At 44.2% G+C, this 26,018-nt stretch overlaps 1 protein-coding gene across 4 annotated transcripts; it reads left to right on the top strand.

Moving 5' to 3' along the window:
• The first annotated feature begins 1,935 nt into the window (after positions 1 to 1,935).
• Positions 1,936 to 24,623, top strand: PDE6D (phosphodiesterase 6D). 4 transcript variants are annotated; one of them, XM_078779916.1, is made up of 6 exons: positions 1,936 to 2,126; positions 10,750 to 10,985; positions 14,448 to 14,536; positions 14,886 to 15,011; positions 23,466 to 23,571; positions 23,689 to 24,623. In XM_078779916.1, the coding sequence occupies exons 2-6, from the start codon at positions 10,936 to 10,938 to the stop codon at positions 23,768 to 23,770; spliced, it is 453 nt and encodes a 150-aa protein (XP_078636042.1). In that variant the 5' UTR covers positions 1,936 to 2,126; positions 10,750 to 10,935; the 3' UTR covers positions 23,771 to 24,623. The 4 variants fall into 4 exon arrangements, with proteins under 4 accessions (XP_078636042.1, XP_078636044.1, XP_078636046.1 ...); XM_078779918.1 differs by lacking the exon at positions 10,750 to 10,985 and having other exon boundaries at positions 14,423 to 14,536; XM_078779920.1 differs by lacking the exon at positions 1,936 to 2,126 and having other exon boundaries at positions 10,854 to 11,029; positions 14,423 to 14,536.
• The last annotated feature ends 1,395 nt before the right edge of the window (positions 24,624 to 26,018 follow it).

Here is a 26,018-nt window from a genome sequence, read left to right as displayed (position 1 = left end):
GTACTAATAGCAGCAGCAGTACTAGTAGTAGTAGCAGTAGTAGTAGTAGTGGTAGTAGCAGTAATAGCAGCAGTAGTAGTAGTAATAGTAGCAGTTGTAGCAACAGTTGCAGTAGTAGTAGTAGTAGTAGTAGTAGTAGTAGTAGTAGTCGTACTAATAGCAGCAGCAGTACTAGTAGTAGTAGTAGTAGTAGTAGTCGTACTAATAGCAGCAGCAGTACTAGTAGTAGTAGTACTAGTAGTAGTAGTAGTAGTAGTAGTAGTAGTGGTAGTAGTAGTGGTAGTAGCAGTAATAGCAGCAGTAGTAGTAGCGACAGTTGCAGTAGTAGTAGCAGCACTAATAGCAGCAGCAGTAGTAGTAGTAGTAGTAGTAGTAGTAGTAGTAGCAGCAGTAGTATTAGTAGGATTTGCAGAGAATGATACTTGCAAAATCCACCCCAAAATAAGTTGCTATGGAGACAACAAATTGTCCATTTCATTACGATTATAGTTGACAATCTTAATCATTGCTCGGGTCAATTGGATGAAAATTGATTACTTTTCAGATGTAAATTGGTTATTTTAGAAGTTTGATCTTGAGTTGACCTTTGAGCTATTGACCTCAAAAATAGTTGATTTTCCAATTCAGTAAATCAATATGCAATAGCTGTTGGACTTTCACGCCAATCGGATGAAAAATGAAGAAATGTGGCCTCAAGATGACCTTTGACCTCAAAATCAATAGGTTTCTCAGTTGTGACAACCTCTACAACTCAGTAAAGTTTCATGACGATCGGTTTAGAATTGTTACCTGTAGGCGATTGACATGCAACAGACAGACAGAATGACGCACAAGACTAACCAATATATTTGAAAAAATCTTCGATTTTTCAAGTTAAAAACAGAGGGCAAATGCAAATACCCTCTCCTCCAGCGAGGGTGACTAGAAGGACGCTCAATAGAGGGCATTCCTCCACCAGGCTGAACAGTTTACGTTTTGTATCCCACAGATAGGTCACATCTGGATTCAGACCTGAACCAAAATCGAATCAATTCGTCCTCGTCACACACCCAATCTATCCACCAAGCTTAGTCTGATGCCGTCCACATCTTTTTGAGATATCCTGTTCACAAACAAACAATAAATATGTCGTGCATAGCACGATACTTGCGAAATCCGGAAAATAAGTTGTTGGTCGATGATCTCAAAAATAATTGGTGGTTGAATTCAGTGACCAGATATGCAAATCCTCTTCATATTTCAAGTCAATCGGATTAAAATTGAGATTTTAGAAATTTGGCAAAGTTGGTGACCTTTGGCCTATGTTGACCTATTGACCTTTTTACCCCAAAAACAATAAGTTTCTTGCTTATGACCAACTCTACCATTTGGTGAAGTTTCGTGAAGATCGATTGAAAATTGTGACCTGTAGGCGACTGACATACAGACAAACAAACAGACAGACAGTCAAACAACCAGATAGAATAACGCACAAGACCAACCAATATACAGGTACTTGAAAAATATTCGATTTTCGCAAGTAAATAAGCAGACAGGCAGGGGTGGAACCATAACCTCCACCTGGTGGTGGAGGAAAGTAACTAAACACATCGAATTGCCAGTCTGGGTGTTTAATCTCCTCTTGAAACACAATTGGACACCTGTCATTCGTTACCCTGCATATGTTATCCCACTGTCGGTGCACTGCCTTTTACCCCCTCTGTCGGCTCGCCCTTCTTCATAAAATAATAAAGTAAATAACATCAGAAACACCACACTTCAGCACCCTGGACAGCACGACAAAATTACTATGGCACATACAGTACACTATTAATATAATCTAAACCCAAAGAAAACGTCTTTCCCACAGATCTTCTGATGTCCCTGTTCTCTATTGTTGTACTTGTGTGCTTCCCTCTCTCTCTCTCTCTCTCTGTCGCCACCTGCTGGCCGTTTGTATGCTGGTTGTACTGTCATGGCGTCTGCTTGTGGAGGCCTGTGAGTGCTCTGTGTTGTTGCTCCATCCCCCCCCCCCCCCCTCCCGTTTTCCCCCCTCTGTGTCCTTGTACCTGTTCGTGGAGTCTTCCTGGTGATTCCCATATACGTTGAGACGGGAGAGAGAGCCGGAGAGCACAGGGTGATTGCTGGTAAGGGTTCGCCGTTTTTGGGCGTCGCCCGATCAGTGTTTGCTCCTTCATCTTAAACCTCTATTTCCTTTTCTTTCCTTTCGTTTATCCTTCCTTCAGTTTGTTTTGTTGCCTCCCTTTTCCGAAGTTAGGGAAATCGGAGAGGTCTGATTACTTCCCATTCCCGGAGTTCGGGTAGGGAAGATTGTATTATATATTCACCCTCCCCGAGTTGGGGAGGGGTTGTAAGTGCAGCTGTTCCAGCATGGCAGCTGCACTATCTCGATTTACGGCCTTTCAGAGCCTGACTCGTAAGCACGGGTTCTTTTGTGTACCTCCGGAACGTGAGGTTAGTGTCGAGGACGTTGTCCTCGCAACCGGTCGTGTTGTCGGGATCGACAAGGTTGTTGCCGCTTCACGGATGAACAAGCGGATCGTTATTTTTTTGTCCGACGTGGATTGTGTCCCACAAATTGTCGAACAGGGTTTGACAATCGATCCAGATTTATTTGTAATGATTTCCCCACTAGATAGCCCAGCGATAAAAGTCGTGATATCAAATTGCCCCCCATTTGTATCCGACGATGTACTAATCAAAGAGTTGTCCCGATACGGTACCATCGTGTCTCGTATCTCCATGATTCCCTTTGGGTCACGAAACAACGATTTAAGGCACGTGGTTTCATTCCGGCGGCAAGTGTTTATGATTTTAAAAAATTCCCAGAAGGATTTAAACCTTATAATAAAATTAAAACATCAACAGAACGAATATACAGTGTACGTGTCCACCAACGTTCTAAAATGTTTTGGCTGCGGACAATTTGGGCATGTTAAGCATGACTGCCCCCGAAAAGAGAATTCTCCACAAGTGCAACCTCCCCTCCGAACCGGGAATAAGCAACCCCCCCACCTTCCCACCACCGATCCAAACCCTTCCACCACTGACCCAAGCCTTCCCACCACCGAACCAAGCCCTCCCGCCGCCGAACCAAGCCCTCCCACCACCGACCCGAACCTTCCCACCATCGACCCAAGCCTTACCACCACTGATCCCAATCTGTCCACCACCGACCCAAGCCCTCTTACCACCAATCCAAACCCCCCCGCCGTACCCCCTTCCCCTCCCCTTGAAACAGGGGCCCCTCCCTCTACTGAAGGATCTAATTGCAGCCATCTCCTGTTAACTATAGATCTCATCCCCCAGGCGACATCGTCCAATCACAGCTTGTTGCCTGCTATAACTGATCCTACCTCTCCCGCCGTGGTAGCCGATGGGAATCCCCTCCCGATGATCACGTCCTCCCTCCCCCCCCCCCCTCCCCCCAAACCCTTGCAATCTCTTCCCACTAACCAGGACGAGTTTCAATTAGTCTGCCCAAAAGGAAAAAGACATCTGCAAACAACAGATGAAAACGGTCATCTCTTTAAAAAACCTACAACTGAAAACCGACAGCCCCCCCTCTCTGGCCTAGATTTGTCCCTCGTCACAGAAAATCGTTTCTCGGTATTGGAGGACATAGATGTGGATGAATCCTCGCCCTTGTCTACTGACCTAGAAACTGATATGGTTGAACCGCAAAAATTAGTACCCCCCCCCCCTCCCCTGAAGATGCCCTCCCCGTCCCCCCCCTCTATGGACTATGCCCCATCCAATAACATGGAGGGATGTGATGACGGTGAGGAGATAAATGATGAAAACCAGTGTGACACACCATCTGAGCCATCTGATATAGATGACTCTGTTAGTGAATGTGGTAGCCTCAAGGAAGAAGAAATCCCTCCAATCCCTCCCTCCGAGATAAAAAGGTTTCTTAAGGACACATTCCGAAAAAGGAATGTTGTAATAGAAACCTTTTTTCCGGAGCTACCTGATTTTATACATTCCGCTAGAACTGATGGTAAAACGGCCCCACGTTTTTAATTTCAATTCCTCCCAACGTCACCGTTTAAAGAAGTGGTCGCAAAAAGCTAAGAATGAACTGCTATCAAAAAATTGAGTGGTGGTCACTCCTCCTTATAGCTGTAATGAGTTTTTCCATTTGTAGCTTGAATATTAACGGAGGATGTAGCTCTGTCCGTAAAGTTCAAGTAAGGGATTTTTTATTACAGAAGAAAGTTGACATTGCCCTCTTACAAGAGACCCATGCCAACGACTACTGTGTCGCAGAGTGGTGTAGGCTCTTCCCCGGCCTGTCCTTCTTTAGTAACGGTGACTCCCGCAAAGGCGGTGTCGCAATAATTCTTAGCCCCTCCTTTTCGCCTTCATCGCTTAAATTCGACGAAATACACAAGGGGTCCCTAGCATCCCTAGAATTCCACTACTGTGGAAAATTCTATACTATTTTTAATATCTATGCCCCAAGTACGCCTGTAGCTCGGCGAGTTTTTTTTAATGACCTTGGGACACACCTAACGTCCCTCGACAGCCAAAACGCCCTAAAAAACCAAGACAATCATGTTTGTATTGGTGGAGATTTTAACTGCACCCTTCAACCCCAACTAGACAGGAACAGTGCAGAGCCCCATCCTGCCTCCACAATCCCTCTCACCAAATTTTTAAAACAAATGAATTTGACAGATATATGGCGGGTACAGCACCCATCAATCAGGCAATACACATGGTGTCGATGCATTCAGGGTAATATTGTACTTGCTCGCTTGGACAAGTTTTATATTAATCCTCCACTTGAACGCCTCGTTCTGTCATCCAAAATTTGCCCATCAGGATTCTCGGACCACAGCGCAACATTTCTCAAAATTTCTGCCCCCTGCCCGAAACACAAGAGTGCTTTTTGGAAATTTAATAACAACTTACTTGATGATAGTACCTTTAAGGACATTTTTCCGGAAATTTGGAATATTCTGGTTGCCTCCCAAGGGAATTTCTCAAACCTCAGACAATGGTGGGATAATGCCAAAACGCACATCAGACTATTCTGCCAACAATATCGTGCATATGGTGTTCAAGAGGAAAGAAAAACCACAACCTTACTTGAAGATGAAATCCTGGAATTACAGGAACAGCTTCAGGGAACCGCAAGTGTGAGCTACCAGGGAATGAGGCAACAAATCCATGGAAAAACGGCCTTACTGAATTCCATATCCGAAAGGCGAGCACAAAATGCTTTACTGCGCCTGAAGATGAGGTACATACACGACCTTGATGCTCCAACCAAATTCTTCTTCAGCCTTAAAAGGGGGGCCTCTTCGTCAATGATTACACGCTTGCTCCATGATGGGGAACTCCTTTATGAAGATGGCAGAATCAGGGAATGTGCCCGGAAACATTTTAAACAACGGTTTATGCGGCATGACATTAACCAGGATGCAATATCGGAACTTGTTTCTAACCTTCCAACATTGGCGGAGGATCAGAAACAGCAGTTGGAGGATCCTCTTAGGTTACCTGAGCTCACCGCTGCCTTGAAGGCCTTGGAACCTGATAAAGCCCCTGGACTGGATGGGCTGACAAGTGAATTTTTCCAGTTTTTTGGGGACACCATTGGACCTCACCTACTGCGGGTATTGAATGAATGTTTAGAGGATGGACAACTGCCGTGGAGTTGCCGGAGAGCAGTCACCACCTTAATTCCTAAGAAAGCGGACACTCAACTTATAGAGAACTGGCGTCCTATTTCTGTTTTATGTACGGATTATAAAATTTTAGCCAAAGCCTTGTCTAATCGAATGAAACCTTTTATGAATGTACTAATAGGAGAACATCAATCCTTTTGTATTCCTGGACGTACTATTTTTAATAATATCTTTCTTATCCGTGATACCATTCGGTTTTGTAACAATTTTAATATGAATGTTGGTCTGTTTTTTATTGACCAAGGAAAAGCCTTTGACTGTATTGACCACATGTACCTTTTTAGAGTTTTAGAGAATTTTGGGTTTGGACCTATTTTTATCTCGTACGTTAAACTTTTGTATTGTAATATATCCAGTGTTCTTAAAATTAATCAAGTATTGTGTAGCCCCATTGCTGTACAACGGGGAGTACGGCAAGGTTGCCCGCTATCTGGACTTTTATACTCTCTTGCCATCGAACCTCTTCTGCTCCAATTATGTACGCACATTTCTGGCTTCACTGGATCAATTCTTACCACACCGCTAAAAGTCTCTGCCTATGCAGATGATGTCTGTATTTATATAAAAAATAGTGCTGACGTCACTGCGGTGGCTCAAGCACTAAAAACATATTGTCAGGCTTGTTCAGGCCAGGTAAACTGGAAGAAGAGTGAAGCCCTTTGGATAGGACCTGGAGATTGCCCGCCAATTGTCCTACCAGGAGGAGTGAACTGGCAGAAAAGTGGCATTAAATACCTCGGTATTTTCCTCGGAGACAACACCTTTGAGCAGCAGAACTGGGTGGGATTACCAGACAAGGTAATGGCAAAACTGGCCCGCTGGAAAGGACTTCTTTTTCAACTTTCGTACCGCGGAAGAACTCTCGTCATTAACAATCTTGTCGCCTCTATGCTATGGCATAAGATGATATGCCTACAACCGCCCGGGAGCCTTCTTATTACACTGCAAAAGAGCATTGTCGACTTTTTCTGGAGCGGGAAACACTGGCTCCAACCCCCCGTGGCATACTTACCACTCACTGAAGGTGGCCAAGGTCTTATTGATATCCGCAGCCGGATTATGGTCTTCCGGCTTCATATCGTGCGCCAACTTGTATATGGAGATGAAGCCCTACTCTGGAGGCCTCTGGCTAACTGCATATTACAGCTTACATGCAAGCTGGGTTACGACCGAGAACTTTTCTTGATGAACCCTCATCAAATCGATTCATCCTTGCTGCCCACCTTTTACCAAGGGGTGATGAACGCCTGGCAAACCCTGTCCTTTTCCCGTGAAATGGCAACATACAACATGGAAATGTTGATGAATGAGCCCCTATGCTACAACCCCTTCCTGGAAAACAGCTTGAATAATAGGGGACTCGTTCAACGCTTTGTTGATGCCAAGCTGCTACGAGTGAAAGACCTCATGACAGAGTCTGGGAGCTGCCGGCTGAGTGCTGCCGCTGTGGCACAAAAAACCGGAATAAAATCTGTCAGGATCATCTCTCGGTTCCTTCAAGGGATATCCACAACGTGTCGTAATACCTGCGAGGAACTTGGCCCTTCCCCCGAGGAAACAGCGGGTGACTTCCCCAAACTCCTAGTCTTCAGCCCGCCACTTAATCTGTCCCCTGGCCTGAACAGCCCTGATGATACTGCATTATCCCTTCCCGCCTTTCCAAAGAAAACTTTGTACAACGCGTACGTTAAAATTTTATACGCAAAAACATTCTCTGAGCACCCGAGGCTTCGATGGCGGGATGTTTTACCCCCAATACCACCCAATTGCCCCAATTGGCGAAGTTTTTATCTCTTGCCTACTCCAAAGTATGTTGGAGATATTCAATGGAAACTTGTACACTGGATTTTACCTTATAATGTTTTACTGAACCGGTTTTCTACTGCTAACTCTAATCTATGCCCCTTCTGTGCATCCATTGAAACCCTACCGCATATATACCTTGAGTGTGAACGATTGCAACCTCTTTTTACATTCCTTCAGGAACGTTTTATGAAGCTTGGTTCCCTCTTCAATCACAATGTTTTTATTTATGGTGTTTTAGGACCGTCTTCCCTTAGAAATGTGGTTTTAATGAATTTTTTAATTGGCCAAGCCAAGTTTGCAATTTATAAATCCAGGAAGAAAAAAATGGGAAACGCTTCTGACTCGTCATATGATGTACTGCTCACCTTTAAGGCTCTTGTAAATGCAAGACTAAAGCTAGAATACCGGTTTTTTAAAATGAACAAGAATTTAACATGTTTTAAAGAAAAGTGGGTTTTTAATGATGTCATATGCACACTTGATGATGATGATTTGATAATAATTTTTCCTTGAGACCATTTTTATTGTGTTTTGTTTCTTTATGACTGAACATTACTGATTTTTTGTACTCTTGTAATAAAAGGAAGAAACAGTCAGTCTCTCTCTCTCCCCATCTTGTCTCCCGCTCCCTTTATTATATGTTTTATGTGTCAGTTTGTTTTTATGTGATTAATGTTAGCTCTTACACGAGCCTCGATGTTGCATACAAAAAAACAAAAAACGTGGTGCACTCACAACACTCTGTACCTGGCTCGTCACAATGTGGATGTAATCTTTTTGGTGGAGAACGATGGAGATTATAGTGATAAGTACACCACATGACGTGTCCATGTATTTATATCACACCCACGTGTTCAGACTTGTGAAGTTCCTGAATTGTATATACTAGTGTGGCTCCGCTCTGCTTGCGCTCGCCTCACCACATGTCGCTGCAGAGGCACGGCCTTGTTTTAACTGAAGCAAATGACCTGACTGGATATGTGTTTCTGTGTTGTCATGATTTACACCGATCATAACACAAACATTTCTTTTGTACAAATTTATTTGTGATATTTCAAATGTGATATTACAGTATTTATTTGTAATCGAAAATGGCTCAAGTGGTCTAAAACTCTAAATGATCAAGGGTCTTTTGAGTATTCATGGTGTTTTGGCTCCTCCAAATCTTTAAGGGTTTTTGGGGTCTTTTTGATATTTGGGGCTTTAAGGGTATTTTGGGTCTTCAGGGTATTTGGGATCTTTTGCGTTTTTGGGGTATTTGGGGTATTTTATGTCTTGGGGATCTTCGGGGTCTTTTGGGACTTCAGGATATTTTGGATCATCAGGGTATTTTGGCTCTTTGGGGTCTTCAAGGGTCTTAGTAGTCTTCAGGGTCTTTTGGGTCTTCAGGGTCCTTTGGTTCTTCGGTGTATTTTGAATGTTCAGTGTATTTTAGGTATTTGGGGTCTTTCTGGGTCTTTGGGGTCTTCTGGGTCTTCGTGGTGTTTTTTGTATATTCAGTTGAGGCTCATGTAAGAGCTAACACATATAACATATAATAAAAGGAGTGGGAGACGAGAGGGCGAGAGACAGGGAAGCAAAACAACAGTAGAGAACAGAGACATCTGGAGATCTGTGTAAGAGCGAGGGCTGGGGCATGGTACACGGGATAAACAAGATGGACAATACAGGGGATTTCAGGAAAGAAAAGGGAATTTGAAGGAGGTGGATTTGGGGTGTATTAACGGGGGTAGAAAATATCAAGGTTTTGGATTGGGAAAGATAAGAGATGGTCGTCAAGAGCTGTTTTGAAGACCTGGAGGGAGAAGAGGGATTGAAGAGAGTGAGGGAGTTTGTTCCAGACGTTGGAGAAAAGAGGAATGAAAGAATGAAGGTGAGCAGAGAGTCTTGATTTTGGCAGTTTCACCAGAAGAGGGTTGCTGGCAGACCTTATGCATCCTGCAGGAATATTTGGGGGACAGAGCACAGACAGAGCAAGGGGAGCAAGGCCGGGAGGAGTCGGTAGAACACAGAAAGACCACCAACCTGCCTGCGGTGAGAGAGAGAGAGAGAAAGGTCCTCAGAATCAGCTTCATCGCAGGAGATTCCAATGATTCTGAAAGCCTTGGTTTCTACAGCGTGAAGCCAAATGAGGTGTGAGGCAGGAGCACCAGCCCAGAGGGGAGAGCAGTACTCCATCAAGCTGTGGATGAAAGCTTTGTAGATGAGGAGAAGCTCAGTAGTGCCAAGGATTGATTTCGCACGACGGAAGATGCCCAGATGGCGACTTGCTATAGAGGCCAGCATGGAAATGTGGTTTTCCCAGGAAAGATAATGGCAGATAGTGAGACCCAAAATATTGAGTGACAGAACTTCTTTGAGAGCATTGTTGAGAAAGTAGATGGGTGTGTTTTCCAGACGGTCTTGATGGAGAGACATAGTAAGAGTGTGAGATTTGTCAGGATTGAAAGACATGTTCCACTTGTTTGACCAGCTTGTGATTTTATCCAGGTCTGCAGAGAGTGAAGAGGCTGCTGCCTGCTGATTTTGAGGGATGAGATATGGAGTCGCAGAGAGTGGAGTCATCAGTAAAAAAAAAGAAGAGGATTTTCCAGAGAGTTGGAGAGTCTTTTGATCAGTCGGTCTTTTGTGTCTTTGGAGTCTTCTGGGTCTTTGGGGTCTTTGGGGTCTTTTGTTTATTTGTGTACTCTGTCTTTTGGGTCTTTAAGCATATTTTGGGTTTTTTTGAGGTCTTGGTGGTCTTAAGGGTCTTGCGGGACTTAAAGGGTCTTCAAAGGTCTAAGGGTTCTCAGCAGTCTAAAGGGTCGAAAGGTTTATTCCAACAGTACGTAAATAATATCTGTACGTAATTAATAGACAGGATGCAATCATCGTTCAAACAGTACATCATTAATGGACATATAGGAAGGTTGTTCATCTAATCTCAATTTCTGCCGTTTGTGTACGTAATAAATATATAACCTCTAAAAACTCTCTGTACATTATACATATCGCCGGGCCGAGCATATTGTATTTCACAGACTTCTCAACATAAGCAGGTATTACCTGATCCCAGCTTTCAGGATTCAGAACAGCCAATCACAGCTCACATTGTGGTGACGACATTTCAAGGGGTCCTATATAATAAAAGGAACGGGAAAAGCGATAAATTATGCCGCGTACTCCCTGAAAAAGGAGACGTTTGATGTAATATGTAATCCCGCTTGGTTTATTGAATATTATACTCTTACAAAATATATTGCAGATGGGTACATCGAAAGTTGGAGAATAACTGAAAATAAAGCAAAACAACGGATCGTTTGATGATCTCACCGAACGTAATGACGTAACGACGTCGGTCTCGCTCTCGCTGGAGCAAGCGGAGCGGTGAGGAAGGAGTCTTGTTTCCCTGGTTGGGCGAAGAAGGTCGCTGTTTGCTGTCTCGTCGACCATGGCGGAGCAAACCAACAGGGCGAAGACCATATTAAAGGGATTCAAGTTGTATCCTTAGCACTGTCTGCTGCATATCTATCTACCACTACCAGGTGTGTCGGCGGTCGTTTCGCAGGAGAGACGGACAGGTAGCCTGTGTGCAATATTAAATACATAATGCTCCGAACACGTGATTTATAACGTGTTGAACATGTTTACGTCTTTGCTCTTGTGGAAGGTTGCGTCGGGAATTTCACTTTGCACAAAATTCTCGACACCTGTAACAGGATGGGGGTGCAGGTCGTCGTGCACCTACTCAGGTACCACAATGCCCGACATCCTTGGATGGATATGAATCTGGGTGCCATGTGTGTTCGCATCACCTTCAGGACGGTAATCATCCCACTACGTCTGTCGTTCGCAAAGAGTAGGCGAGTTATCGCCGGCACCCTGATCCAATTCCATTCCAGATTCCTCCTCAAATCGACTTCATCAGGCCTGGCCAGCAAGTCCAGGAAAAACGAGGCAAACTTTCCCTTCGGTTGACCCCACAAAGAAGGTGGGATTCATCGGTCCTGATGGTAATAGTGGTGGTGGTGGTGGTGGTGGTGGTGGTGGGAGAAAAGTTTTGAGTCGTTGATAATTAGATTTATAACCTGCTAGATTTGGTGGAAAAGACTTTACAAATAAAAGCAACACCTTTTCTTGTTTCTCAGTTTGCATTTCAGACTCGGTGCACATGAAGAGCAATGTGAGACTGATGTTGGCTTAACGGTTAAGGGGTCTTAAGGGCTGAAGATCTTGGGGTCTTGAGTTCAAGCCCCTGTCGAGCGGTTGCTCAACCTGTCAATCTCCTGATGTCGGCAAAATGAGCACATGGTTTGATCAAAGGTTTTGAGCGTCACAATGTCCTAGTCCAGAAATGTGTGTCGTCTGGATGGACAGCAGCCATTCGTACATTTCCATGTGTTGAGCTATAGGTTGGTTCAAAACAGAGGCTACAACACAATATAGAGCAGGCAGGATAGCTTCGACTAGAGGTATGCACTCACCTGAGCTGTCTAGCCTGGGTTTGAATCTCAACCCAGCTCTAAACTGTCACCCTGTTGTTTCACATGAAGGGCGAGACTTCAATGTATGTGCCGACCCTCGGATGGACTTGTACTGGGTGTCTCGTCTGCCCACGTTGGTTGGTGGACGTCAAAGATCCAACGGTGCCCTTCTTGAAGAGTAGGCCGGTAACCACCGGCACCATGAACAAATTCCAAACACCTGTGACCTTCGGTCGAATGTTGGACTTGGCCAGCCGGTTTGTGGAAGTCTTCGGCCAAAAGCTCTCTCCAGTTGACTTCACAAGAAGAAAATAAATGGGGCCATTACAGATGTGGTCGTAGTTGTACATTGAGGCTGAACAGTAGTACAAATGATGTCAATTCTTGATTAATCTCATTTTGTAAGTTCGTTTTTGATTTGTTAGGAAACCGAAAAAATGAATAAAATAACCTCAAGAGAGGTTTTGGATAGTAGACTTCCAAATGCAAGCAGATGGGACATCCGGCTTTATTTTGCCCTCCTAAACGCTATGCTCGGCGATGGTGACCTTTGTATATACTGCCAGCACGCACATTCGTTTGATGTGGATTCGGTCTCGTATCCTGAGACTGGCACAAGCAACTTAACTGGCAAGTTTGGCAAATGGCAATTGGCAACTTAATAAAGAAATAATACGCATTGTTACAAAGTGCAGAAGTTTTCTCGATGCCCACTCTGAAATGAGAAATGGGTTTGGCATGACGGACTTGTAGGATTTTCATCGAGGACACTTTTGCCTTGCAGATTGGAAGATTTATATTGCCCATTGATATCCGAGCTGTTGTTTCCCTGACAACAGGTCACCTTGCACTATGTTGCTCCGTTACGCTACGTCACACGAGGCGCTAGAATCCAGGATTTCTACTCGCTGAGCCTCTCGTCACGTGAGAGTGTAAGATGTCTAGGGAAATTGAGAGTGGGAACGATTAATTGCAGATGATCTTAAATCCTTCCGCTACCACTACTCTCATTTTTCATTTTTGTTTTTACCAAATATCAGGTTGCTTGTTTCAGCCGTGCTTTCATTTCTACCTTGGCAAAAGGTATATGTTTATGGAATGAAAACGTTGAAATATGTGGCAGTAGCAAGCTCCTGAGAGGTGTGTACTGCCATTGTGGGAGCAATTAGCCCCACACCTCATCATTACGTGCCCCTGCAGCAATGAGGAAAGTCTTAATGAAGGATAATTTAAAATAAACCATCTGCCAGTTTAGGTTAATTGCCTTATCGATGGGTTTATTGCGCATCTGTTTTTCAAAAGGGTTTTCTACGTGCTACTTCTGTTTAACAGTGTGTTCCAGATACTTCATTTGATTAGGAAATGGTGCATGCCACTGAGCCTTCTAGTTCCGGGACAAATCCCTAGTTTGGTTGACTAAAACTACATTCTGGTACAATGCCAAAAGGAGGTGCTGCATCGTGGAGCATGTTGACCTTTGGAGGGGAGTTGAAGCAATCTGTCCCTTTTGCTACCAATCACTTGTGCTTTTAAAGATCCTACAGGGCCTTTCCAAAAAAAAAACCGATTTGTGAACTAGTCTTTCCTTGTGTATCTATGGTCATCCTGATCGTCAACCAGACTCGGTGGCGTAATGGTTAGAGCGTCAGCTCTGAGTCTAGGAGGTGGTACGTGCTGCTTCCTTGCTTGATGCTCAGCATTTAAAAAAGACGAGAGCATGGGCAAACAGCCATAGGTTGGCAGCCATTGCACAGGCCTTGATTGGCCATCAACTTCCTCCTGTATTGAAGTTCCTTGGAAGGGAACTCATTATTATTTATAACCATTTTATTTCTGTAAAATGTTCTCGATGAGACATCAGAGAATGAAAATTGTTCATGAACCCTATGCCTAACAGTAGATAATGCTGGGTTAATATATCCATTTGAAGGACTGTCATCCTGTATGCGGTGGCACAATTCCACATAACACTACACTACTCACAATAAGTTAGGGATATTGGCAGGTTCTTCGGTGTGGTTGATTTTGTGTTTTAATTATGTTGAAAAAAGTTGTTGGTCCTAATTCTATGGTTATTGATGAGTGTGAAAAACACAGCATTCTTGATTTCAATACCATAACCCTAACCCCCATAAAAAACATAAACTCACTCCCACAATATCCCTAACTTATTGTGAGTAGTGTATGATGTCATTGTCATTTTCGTATTCGTAAAATTTCAACCACAGAACAGGCCAAATGAGCAATGAGCTTGCTGTCTTGTCTGTATGCTATCCTGCTGTCCTGATTATAATGTCCGCTAAAGCCTTTTGTTGAAATGTTTTGCACAGCACGTGCTGTAATGTAAAGGTGTACTTGGCAGGTTGCTAGGTATGAGTGAAGGTGGTCATGCTGTCAGAGGTTTTTTTTTTTGTGTTGGGGCTATCGGTTTACCTGCCTACATTCACTTCTCAGTAGCTTCCTCAACACCTTGCACTAGAAACTGGATGAACTTGCGTGATGGTGAAAGTGGCAAAGTCCTTTGGCAAGGCATGGATGATCTGGCGGCCCCAGGTGTCGAACATCAAGGTGAGCGATAACATATGTGTCTGATTTGCCGGGGCTATGGAGCACACTATTGAAAATGTCTACTCCAAACTGTATTCCTTTTTCAGGAAGGACTCGTCGTGGGTTTTAAGGACAAGAGAAAGAACAAAACCGCTGTTGAAGTTTTGCAATTGCGATTACAATCGAAATCGAACTGATAATTCTCATTGGGTTATATCTATTGCATTTATAACCACCTTTAGAGGCCATTTATAGATGTGCACATCTATTGCATTTATGATAGTGATCAATTGTTTATCCGACTTTCATATCATGTTTGCCTGATAATATAATTATTTTGGAATCTGCTTTTCCTGTAAATGCTGCACAGCTCGGGTACCAAAGAAAATCCTGAAATGTAAATCCGTGTCTCGAGAAATCAACTTTTCCTCCACCGAGAAAATGGAGAAGTTTCGGTTGGAGCAGAAAGTTTTCTTCAAGGGCCAATGTTTGGAGGGTGAGACGCGCCATTGTGCTCTTAACTTTGCTCGCTCGGTTTGGTTTGCTTGTGTCTGATCCCACCCGATGTAATTGAAATTGTAAAATGGGGAACAACCACCTTTTGCCTTCTTATCACAAACAACTGTGCGTCTGCCTTCCAGTATAAGTGGGTTTCTAACAACAGCTGCATTCTGTGTAAACATACCTGTTGTGTTCCACTGGCACCTGGCGTTTCTGTGTTTGCCAGTCATTCAAAATACAGGGGACTGATTCCACACATCATCTGATATCATTTTACTTCCTGTTTGTCTTGTGTTGTATTACTTGTGCTTTAAATAAATGTTTTTCTGTTTTGTTTTGCATTGATCTAATGCTCATATAGGTCTTGCACATAAATAACATGCAGGACAAAGATATTAGTACATGTCATACAGGCAGCATCGTTTTACTGTGATGTGAATTGCAAGTACATCTGGAAACGAGGACGGCACTCGACACAGCGCATACCTCCGCCAAGCTGAACAGTTTATGTTTTGTGTCCCACTGATAGGCCAGATCTGGATTCGGACCTGAACCAAAATCTAATCGGCTTGTTCTTGTCAATAAACCAACTCTTCCACCAAGTTTAGTCATAACTCGTCCATAATTTTTTTAAATATCATGTTACATATCGCTTTTCGCCCGATCTCTCAATTGTGAAGAATCACTTACAACAACAACAACAGGCATTTTAAGGCCATTTTCCCTGCGAGAGCGGGGGTTAACCTTGCGGGCCCCATCACAATCTTCTCCATTTCACCCTATTTTCTGCATCTCTCCTTGTTAACCCCCTTGCCCGCATTTCTTCTTCCACCATCTTTAGCCAAGTCTTTCTCGGTCTTCCCCGTCCTCTACTTCCTTCTACATTCATTTCCATCACTCTTCTCAACCAGTCACTTTCATTCTTCCTCAACACATGACCAAACCATCTCGACCTGTTTCTCTTCACAGCATCCATCACAGGCTGTATTCCCATCATCTTTCGCAATTCATCATTTGTCTTCCTCTCTCTCAACGATACGTCGCACATCCACCGAACCATTCGCATTTCCACCCTTTCCAGCCTTCGTTGCTGCTCTACGTTCATTACCCATGTCTCGCTCCCATAAATCATAACACTCCTCACACATGCAGCATACACCTTTCCCTTCAGCTTCAACGACACTCCCCTCCTCGTCAGCACGCCACTCAGTTCCTGAAACTTCTTCCATGCACATCTCACTCCAGCAACCGTTGCCGAGTCTGATCCACCTCCATTCAGCATGTCTCCGAGGGAGCAAAATGTTTTCACAACTTCCAGCTTCACGCCGTCTCCAAGATCCAACTCAACATTTCCTCCATCTGCAGCTCCCTCTGTGCACACCTTACACTTGAATGTAGCTGCCACACTGGTTAATGACCTTCTCAAACCACTACATTTTTGATGAACCCACACCGCACATTGTACATTGAATGGAATTCACTCCGACACCCTTCCTGCACACAGCCCACGGCCACTTCCCAGTTCTTTCCACCTCACCACATGCTTTATTTACCACTTGCCATCACCTTCGTCTTTCCGATATTCACCTTCAGACCTTTTGTCTCCAGACATTCCTTCCACTTGTTCATCTTCTCCTTCAGTCCATCCATACTTTCTGCAATCAACACCAGATCATCTGCACACAACAACTCCCACGGTAAACCATCCTTTGCATTCCGAGCCAGCACCTCCATCACAGCTACAAATAGTAGTGGACTTAGTACCGACCCCTGATGCACTCCCACCTTCACCTCAAACTCACCACTGTTCCCGACCGTCGTCCTTACAGCTGTGCGCGCTCTCTCGTACATTGCCATCACGACTCTGATCAACCATTCCTCCACTCCTAACTTCCTCAATGCGCATGTCACTACTTCACGTGGAACCCTATCGAATGCTTTCTCCAGAGCAACAAACCCAAGAAACAAGTTCTTCCTCTTCTCCATGTACTTCTCCTGCAACTGCCTTCCAATAAAAAGTGCGTCTGTCGTTCCTCTTCCTGGCATAAATCCAAACTGCATTTCGTCGATCTTCACTTTCTTCCTCATCCTCCTCTCCAACACCCTTTCCAATACCTTCATTCAATGCTCCAATAACTTTATCGCTCGATACGAGCCACAGTCCAGAGGGTCGCCTTTCCCCTTGTATAGAGGGACGAGGGTACTCAGTTCCCATCCACTGGAATACGGCCTTCTTTCACCACCAGATTACAGATCTCTATCATTCTCTTCGCACCCCAACTTCCTGCTGCCTTCAACATATCTCCCACAACTCCCGTCGGCCCTCCCGCCTTTCTTACTCTTCATTGCTTTTATTGCTTCCTCAACTTCCTTCTCAGTTATCTTCTCTGCCGGTCCTAAAACTGGGTTGCTCTCGATGTTGCCATTCCATTCATTCTCTGCATTCAACAGCATTTCCATTTATCTCTTCCATCTTCCTTTAATTCCATCTGGGTCCACATCAATTTGTCCCACTTCATCCTTCAAGCAACTCACCCCCATCACATCACACCTCTCTTTCGCTATCTGCTTTGCAATCCTGAATAACGCTCTCTGACCTTCCTCCGAATCCAAGCGTTCTCCGAACATTTTCTTACATGCCTCCTGCGCCTTTGCTACCTCTTTCTTTGCAGCCTTCTTAGCTGCCTTATAACTTTCATGCTCTGCCCCCGTACCTTTCACCTTCGGCCACTCCTTGAACTTCTTCCTCTTCTCGTCAATCCTCTTTCCAACTTCATCCCACCACCATGTTTCCGAGTGCCTCGGTGGTCCTTTTGTCCATCCACATACCTCACCAACGGCTCCCAACAGACTAACTTTCATTGACATCCAACCACTTTCAAGCTCAACCACATTATCCTCTACCATACTCAGCCTCTCTTTTAATGCCTCCCTCACTGTCACCTCTTTCAACCTCCACACCTTCATTCTCGGTTGGTACTTCACCTGTCGAGCTCCCCTCGCACCTTTCACCCTTATGTCGCAGACAACCAAGTGGTGCTGTGAAACAGCCTCCTCCCCCGGGATCACCTTTGTGTCTCGGAGGTGCCCCCTATCTCGCCTATGCACCATTAGGTAGTCAACGGTTGTCGTCGACCCACCTTACTCTTCTGCAGTATGTAACACTGTATGTAACAAGCTTATTATCCCCTTTCTGGAACTGAGTATTACAAATCAACAAATCAGTTTCATCAGCAAACTCCAAAATCCTTTCACCTCCATTTCTCACACCATATCCGTAACCCCCATGAAGTCCCTCAAAACCGTCCATACTCCTTCCCACATGTCCATTTAGGTCTCCTCCTACCACAACAACTTCGTCATCTTTCACATTTTCCATCAGCTTCTCTATTGCACACCAGAACTTGACCCTCTCTTCATCGCTCTGACCGACCTGCGGAGCATATCCCGAGATGACGTTCACCAAGACCTTTCCAATCATAATTTTCACCATCATCAACCTTTCACTCACTCTCGTCACACTCTCTACAACCTCCTCAGAACACAGGACGCCAACACCATGCACGCCTTCTGGGCACCCTTGCCACACAAACTTGTATTTCTGTCCCTGCCTACCTTTCACCATTCTCAGACCACTTCCCTTCCATCTCGTCTACTGCACACAACATATGTCCACTCTTCTTCTGACCAATACTTCCACCACTTCTCCCGATTTTTTTTTTTTTTTTTTTTTGTATACAGAGTCGAGGCTCGTGAAAGAGCTAACATTTATCAAACAAACAAATCAAACAAACAAGCAAACAAAGTATTTAAAAGGGGAGCGGTCGACAAGATGGGGAGAGAAGGGGAGGAAGCACACAAACACAACATTTGAGAGCAGGGACATCGGGAGATGTGTGGGAGGGAGAGGGCCTGGGGGGAGGCAGGATAGGTATAAATCGCAAGGACACCAAGGACTTCCAGGAAAGAAGACAAAAGTCACTTCAAAAAAGTGGATTTGGGGTGAAATTAGCGGGGGTAGAAAAGATCAAGGTTTTGGATTGGGGAAGATGAGAGATGGTGGTGAACAGCCGTTTTGAAGACCTGGAGGGAGGAGTGGGATTGAAGAGAGTGAGGGAGTTTGTTCCAGAGGCGGGAGAAAAGAGGAATGAAGGAGTGAAGGTGAGCAGAGAGTCTTGATTTTGGCAGTTTAACCATAAGAGGGTTGCAGGCTCTGTGCGACCTGCAGGAATTTCACATTTTCCATCGGCTTTCCCCTTGAACTTCTTCCTTCTTCCTGCGACCTGCAGGAATATTTGGGGGACAGAGCCCAGAGAGCGCTGGGGGAGCAAGGCCGGAGAGGAGTCGGTAGAAGACGGAAAGACCACCAACCTGCCTGCGGTGAGTAAGTGAAAGGCCCTCGGAGATAGCGTCATCGCGGAGATTCCAATGATTCTGAACGCTTTGGTTTCAACAGCGTGAAGACGAGCTAGGTGTGAGGCAGGAGTACCAGACCAGAGGGGGGAACAGTATTCCATTGAGCTGCAGATGAAAGCCTTGTATGTGGTGAGGAGCTCAGGTGTGCCAAGGAAGGACTTTGCACGACGGAAGATGCCCAGTCGGCGACTGGCTTTGGAGGCCAGCTTGGAAATGTGGTTTTCCCAGGAAAGATCATGGCAGATAGTGAGACCCAAAAGCTTGAGTGACAGAACTTCTTGGAGAGGATTATTCAGAAAGTAGATGGGAGGGTTGTCTAGTCGGTCTTTTTGGAGAGACATCGTAAGAGTGTGAGATTTGTCAGGATTGAAAGGCATGTTCCACTTGTTTCCCCAGTCTGTGATTTTGTCCAGGTCTGCAGAGAGTGAGGAGGCTGCAGACTGCCGATCTGAGGGATGAGGAATGGAGCGGCAGAGAGTGGAGTCATCAGCAAAGAGATAGAGAGGATTTTCAAGAGAGTCAGAGAGATCATTGATGAAGACCAGAAAAAGCACAAGGCCCAGAACACTGCCTTGGGGAACTCCAGCCTGAACAGGAAGAGGAGATGAGAGAAACCCATTCAGGGCCACACGTTGACTACGATGAGAGAGGAAGTCTGCCAGGCATGCGTGGCGATTTCCATGGATACCAAAGGAGGAGAGTTTGGTGAGCAGAGCGGGGTGCCAGACCGTATCGAAGGCACGTGATATGTCGAGGGAGACGGCTCTAATTTCCTGTTTGGCGTTGAGGACCTCCATCCATTGTTGAGACAGCAGAAGCAGCATGTCCAGAGTAGAGTGACCTGGTCTGAAACCAAATTGATGATCAGAGATCAAGCCATTGGAGAAGAGGAAAGATTTCATATCCGAAGCAATGATGGATTCCATGACTTTGCTGATAATTGGGAGAAGGCTGATTGGTCTGTAGTTGCTAGGATCTGTTTTTGCACCTTTTTTGTGCAAATCTCCCTGTCATTGTCCCTACATTCCATGTCCCAAACCTCAGAAACCGATCTCCACGTCGTGCATCAGACGTTTTGTCCTCATAAATGGAGTGATTTCCACCCTTGCTTCGATCGGGTTTCCCACCTTGAGTTTTGACAAGAGGGAGTGGGGTCCCCCACGGGGTACTTCGGGCTGTACCCTGCCCATATGTAGTTGTAATTGCCATGGTTCTCTTTTTGAGGCAATGTTTTTATGGCTGGATGCCCTTCCTGACGCCAACCCTTTTAGTCGCCTCTTACGACACGCAGGGATACGGTGTACCTATTCTAAACCGGGGTACACACCGGGGTGAAGAATCACTTATAAATTAAATAATTATCGTATCCGAATGCATATTCAGATCTTCACCAAAATCGAATCCCTAAGTCCTTGTCATACACACAACCTCTCCACCAAGTTTCGTCCAAATCTGTCCACAACTTTTTGAGATATCCTGCTATATGTCGGTTTTGGCCCTATCTTCCAATGGTGAAGAATCACTTTTAAAAATTCTACGAGCCGGATCCGAATCCGGATATTCACCAAAATCTAATAATTTCGTCCTTGTCACATACGCTACCTTTCTGCCAAATTTCGTCTGAATCCGTCCACAACTTTTTGGGATATCTTGTTCACAGGCAAACAAACAGACATGGGTGTAAACATAATCTCCATCCACCTTCGGTGGCAGAGGTAATCCTTTCAAGTGTTTGTGTGTTTCTTTGTTACGTTTGTTACACAGCCAAACCGTAGCACTGAGAGGCCCCAAATTTTGGGTGTGGATACTTTACAATCTGGGCAAGGTTTTAAGCCACTGCACATTGGCCTTGGAGGTTGTTTTGAGGCCACCAAAGGCCACTATAAAGTGTGTATTGGGACGTGGGGCCAGGCAGTGCTGCTGCTATTCCGCAAGGAAAAGGTAACCACAATGAGGCCAATAACTCCATAGCTTTTCAATGTCCAACATGCCCTGAAACCCCCGCCAGGGAAAGCTCGCCACCATGAGGACAATAACTCCATACGTTCTCAATGCACAATGTGCCGGAGTAGTTGTAGTAGTAGTAGTAGTAGTAGTGGTAGTAGTAGTCGTAGTAGTAGTAGTAGTAGTCGTAGTAGTAGTAGTAAACTGCCCTACATATTTTTTTTTCCCCATGCAGCACTGGGTACCCAGACTAGTATAGTATGTGGGACTTGAACCTGGGTTCCCAGCATCATGAGACATGAGATCAGAAGGTAATGTTAAATAGGCCAAGCCATATTGTTATGTTTTTGGGGTATGGATGAAATACCTTAATGAAGTTCAGAATGTGTAGATTGGCATGCTCCGAGTGTCGCGAAGAAGAAGAACCCACCTCGATGTAAATTAAGTTAGGCCGACTGTCCGGGTAAGAGTGTTTATGTGTCCACACGGAGGGAGGAGTTGAGTTGTGTTATTTAGCTAGGGCTTATGGTCAATAATTCCCCTGTGTGTAAAGGCCTCTTGTGATTTTGCCCTTCGTTTTTATATTCATCAAAAAGCCATGCCACGAATGCTCCATTCACCCACAATACCGGCAGTGCTAGCAAAAACCCTACAGCTGCCCGATAGGACTAAACCCCACTCCTCCTACAACCGACGTCACGCGAACTTTCTCGATGAACGATGAGGCTCTGCCTCGATGACGCGTGTAAAAGAAAACCACACCCCGAGTTTTGTGAGTGGTTGAAGAATGATGGGGTGGTTCAATCGCGCTTGGCGATTGGTGATGTGATGTCAGGCAGCTCGGGCTGAAAAGGATAAGGAGGAAGATTCTGCCTGAATTGCTCTTTTTGTTCTGGTTTTGGTGGGGCGGTCTCCTTTTGCCTGGTCGCTTGCTCTTCGTCTCTTCTTGCCTGGTTGCCAACGAAAGAGGACGCAATCGTGCTGCGCTTCGTGCGGGGTGCGCCTAAGAGACGGTCGGAGCTCAGTGCAGCCGATCAAGAAGGACCAAGGGAGGAGCTCTTGCCTGTTTGCCCTGCACCGGCGGCTGGTTGTGGACGTGACTTCGCGCAACGCGTGTTTCCCACACAGGGAAAACCACACCAAACCCTCGTTGAGACCGGAGCTAAGTGCCTGCTCGACAATGAACATTTATTTTCGTTATTTTTCCCTTGCTCGTGTCTTTGAGTCTGTGTGGAGGGACCCTCATTTAGAACTTTTAGTTTACCTCACCTTCCCTGTTACTTTGCATTAATTAAATAAACCCCGTATTGATTGCATTTCTTTGTCGTGCCTGTATTGTTCATTTATTTGTTTGTGGGTCGAGGAATAAACCCCTGTCGCGGCCGTCCGTTCAGGTAAGACCTCGGGTCCTCCCCCGCATGCGCCAAAGAGATAATCCTGCCAGGTTCGGCTTATACGCCTCGGAGTAAAGCTCGTTTTGGCCATCTGTCACCCTGAGGTGTTCACTACAGGGTCGACACGACAATATTATTAAACCCTTTCAACAAAGAGACCTATCAATAATTAAATTTGCAAGAATTTGAGGTTGTTAATTTTCATCAACTAAAACCAAAACAAAATCGATCAGAACAGCTATGCATTATGCTGATCATGTCTTTCATTTGAGCATCACCTCTATCCCCTTGCAGATTCTGTATGACAACCCAGCAGAACAAACTTATTCAGATCAAAGAAGGACAATTCTAAGTATGCTGTTGGACATAAATTAAGATCCTGATTTGCAAACGTGTTTCCTACTGTGAAGCAGCACACGGTATCGTTATGTATTTGAGACACGTTGAGCTGCAGCGACATGACATTTGGAAAGATTAATGATCATGTAGCTATTAACTTTATCAACAACGGTCAGGCAAACAATTAACTACTGAAACACCATTGTAATTCATTGTTTACTTCAAAAAAACTTTTAAAACTTCTTAAATGTACTCCACAGAATGTTTAGAAGTTTATGGCTTTGTTGGTAAATTGTGAATTTTTCATTCTAGCAAATCGCCTGGTGGAATACAAGGTGTTTTTTTTCCCTGCACAGAATGGTACTTTGACTTTGGTTTTGTCATTCCAAACTCCACAAACACGTGGCAGTCTCTAATCGAGGCTGCCCCTGAGAACCAAATGATGTCTGCAAGTGTGCTCAAGTGAGGCTTCATCCATTGCTCTACTCACCATATCACTTCTTCGTCTACTTGCTCGTTCATTTTATTCCTCGAGGAGCTGTATTGTGATTAATGTGCTTCTTTGTTCCCTTTTCCCAGTGGTAATATTATTATAGAAACAAAGTTTTTTGATGATGACCTGCTGGTGAGCACGTCCACTGTCCGACTCTTCTACGTATGAAGGCACCTTTGAACTACCCCAACCCATAAGTTCGTGTGTTACTCGCGAATTCTTTTATTGATGCGTCCTCCTTCATGGTACTTCTTCGATGGAATCTCCTCCTTCATTCCCACTGCTCAACACTGCGACTTCTCATGACCATCTTCCATGAGATCTGCTGTTGTGGTGGCAGTGCTGTTGTATGCTCCAGCAACTAAACATCCCATGGTTTTAGCGCGACTTGCTTATCGCAATAAAGAAAGAAATAGCCTTTCCCATTTAACACTCGAGGTGCAATTCTCATCTTCAACAACAACAAATATCATTTGAATTGCTGTTACAAATTTAACATGGATTCTTGTTCCGGTTTCAGATTTTGATTGTGCTGTCCAATTGCTGCCAAGGTAATCTCTCAGCTGTAGATAAATCCAGAGTAAATGTCCAAGAAGAAACCATATCAGAAAATTTTGAGCTAGTTTGAGTAATTAAATGATAACTTCTGTGACATCCGCTGACATTCTGTGACATCATTGTTGCTGATAAATGGGACCATTGTATTTTGTGGATATGTTGCACTTGGCGATCCTGGTTATTTTCCTCTCCGACAATCTACTGCGATAAAGTTTATCTGGGTTAAGAGTGGAGTCGGGAGAAGCCGAAAGTCTGTCTTTAGTCTTGTCTTTCGCTCTAAAATACCTCTTCAACTATAATGGTTACACGATGGAGGGAAAGACTCAAGTCCACAATTATTTTGTCTTTGTATGTCGAAATGTTATTTTTATGGAAATGATATGTATTTGATATTATAGCCATGAAAACTATTGGTGAAGTGCTGCTGGACTTGTTGATCGAATACAAGTTCATTCTGACTTTGGTCATCGCCTTCTGTGACTTTGGGTCTCTCGTTATAAGGCCATCCAGAAGGCCTGTCCTTCTAATTATTTTTCAGCAAAATGTGTTCAACCATGTGAAACGAGATGTCCTGTTCATTGTTGTTGCTGTTGTGTTTAAATTGATGCAGCAGCCATATGTTCAATTTATTGGCCTTTTTCAAGTGTAGTTGAGCATCAGCCTCATGTAACATGACTGCACACTGTAACTTTTCCTCCACCTTCCTTCCTTCCTCCTGTTACCAAGGAGTCGTTTTACTTTGCTTTCTGTACAGTTCATTAGCTTGTGTATTTTGCAGCTGCTATTATGGGTGTTGTACATGACTTTAATTGCAAAATTGTCGCTACATATTCCCATTTGGATTGGAGAGTGAATTGGCCAGACTTCCTGCTTGGTAGGTTTTCTTGCAACAAATGTTTTTTTCTTTGTTAGAAGAAAATGATATAGATCCGGAATGTTAAGTCAGGTCTTGAACCAGCATTCGTGTTGTCATATATCAGAGTTCATCCCATAGATTAAGGGTAAAAATTCATTCACAACTCGTTAAGATGCACATGAAATATGGAGTGTCTTTCTTAGGGATTAAGGTTAAATATAGAGATTAAAAAGGGTTGATGTAAATATGATTTGTGCAGATACAAAAAAACATGGAAATGGTTGACAAATGTTCAAATTTAAAATCATAGATTTATTCCCTTGCTCTTCCCTGCAGGTTCTTTGCCTTTTACATTTCTTTTTCGAGGACTTGTATCTCTGAGAGTGGAAAGAATATCATTTCAGCATCTCATATGGGTTTATACAAACGGTTAGTTTCATCGAATTTTGGTTCCTCTAGAATTTATGGAAACGAAGTTCCAGCAATAATGGCAAACCTATGTAGTGATGCAGACATCGAGTAAAATGCAGGCTAATGAGTTGGCAGAATGAAGAACGAGTCTTGCTAGTGACGGTCTGCATTGGCAGACAGGTAGAACAATGGATTGAGTCAACAGGACATTGAGGTGGGCTGATGGTGGTTAGCATACCTTAATCAACATTCTGTTGATTCCATCCATTGTTAAGAGTTGGCAAACTGAGCACCTTTATTTCATGAAGATAACTTTCAAACCTGGTTATCATATTGGTTATTGACTCTTACTGCTGATTTGGAAAAAAATCTAAATTGTGGCTCAATTAAACTCCAACAATGTCCATAAGTAGATGATAGTGATCGATGTATAGGAAGATGCTTTGCTGATCTCACATGTCTCGTGTTCTTTCCCTTTGCCTCAAACCCAAATCATGAATTATATATACAAACAATGCATTGATCTATCTATGTACTTTTATTTATGCATCTGATTATTTTTTTTTTACTAATACATACTCAAAGAAAACC

Source organism: Myxine glutinosa, chromosome 6 (assembly GCF_964187855.1).
Source record: "Myxine glutinosa chromosome 6, kmMyxGlut1.1, whole genome shotgun sequence".
In the NCBI taxonomy this organism is placed as follows: Eukaryota; Metazoa; Chordata; class Myxini; order Myxiniformes; family Myxinidae; genus Myxine; species Myxine glutinosa.
Note: the sequence above shows the minus strand (reverse complement) of the source record. Positions and strands in the feature narration are given on the sequence as shown.

Excerpts from the sequence above, each read along its gene's own strand:
- PDE6D (XM_078779916.1), top strand. The coding sequence starts at position 10,936 with ATGGCGGAGCAAACCAACAGGGCGAAGACCATATTAAAGGGATTCAAG. Across the intron at positions 10,986-14,447 it reads ATATTAAAGGGATTCAAGTT|AAACTGGATGAACTTGCGTG; the intron begins GTATCCTTAGCA and ends ACCTTGCACTAG. Across the intron at positions 15,012-23,465 it reads CAAGGGCCAATGTTTGGAGG|AATGGTACTTTGACTTTGGT; the intron begins GTGAGACGCGCC and ends TTCCCTGCACAG.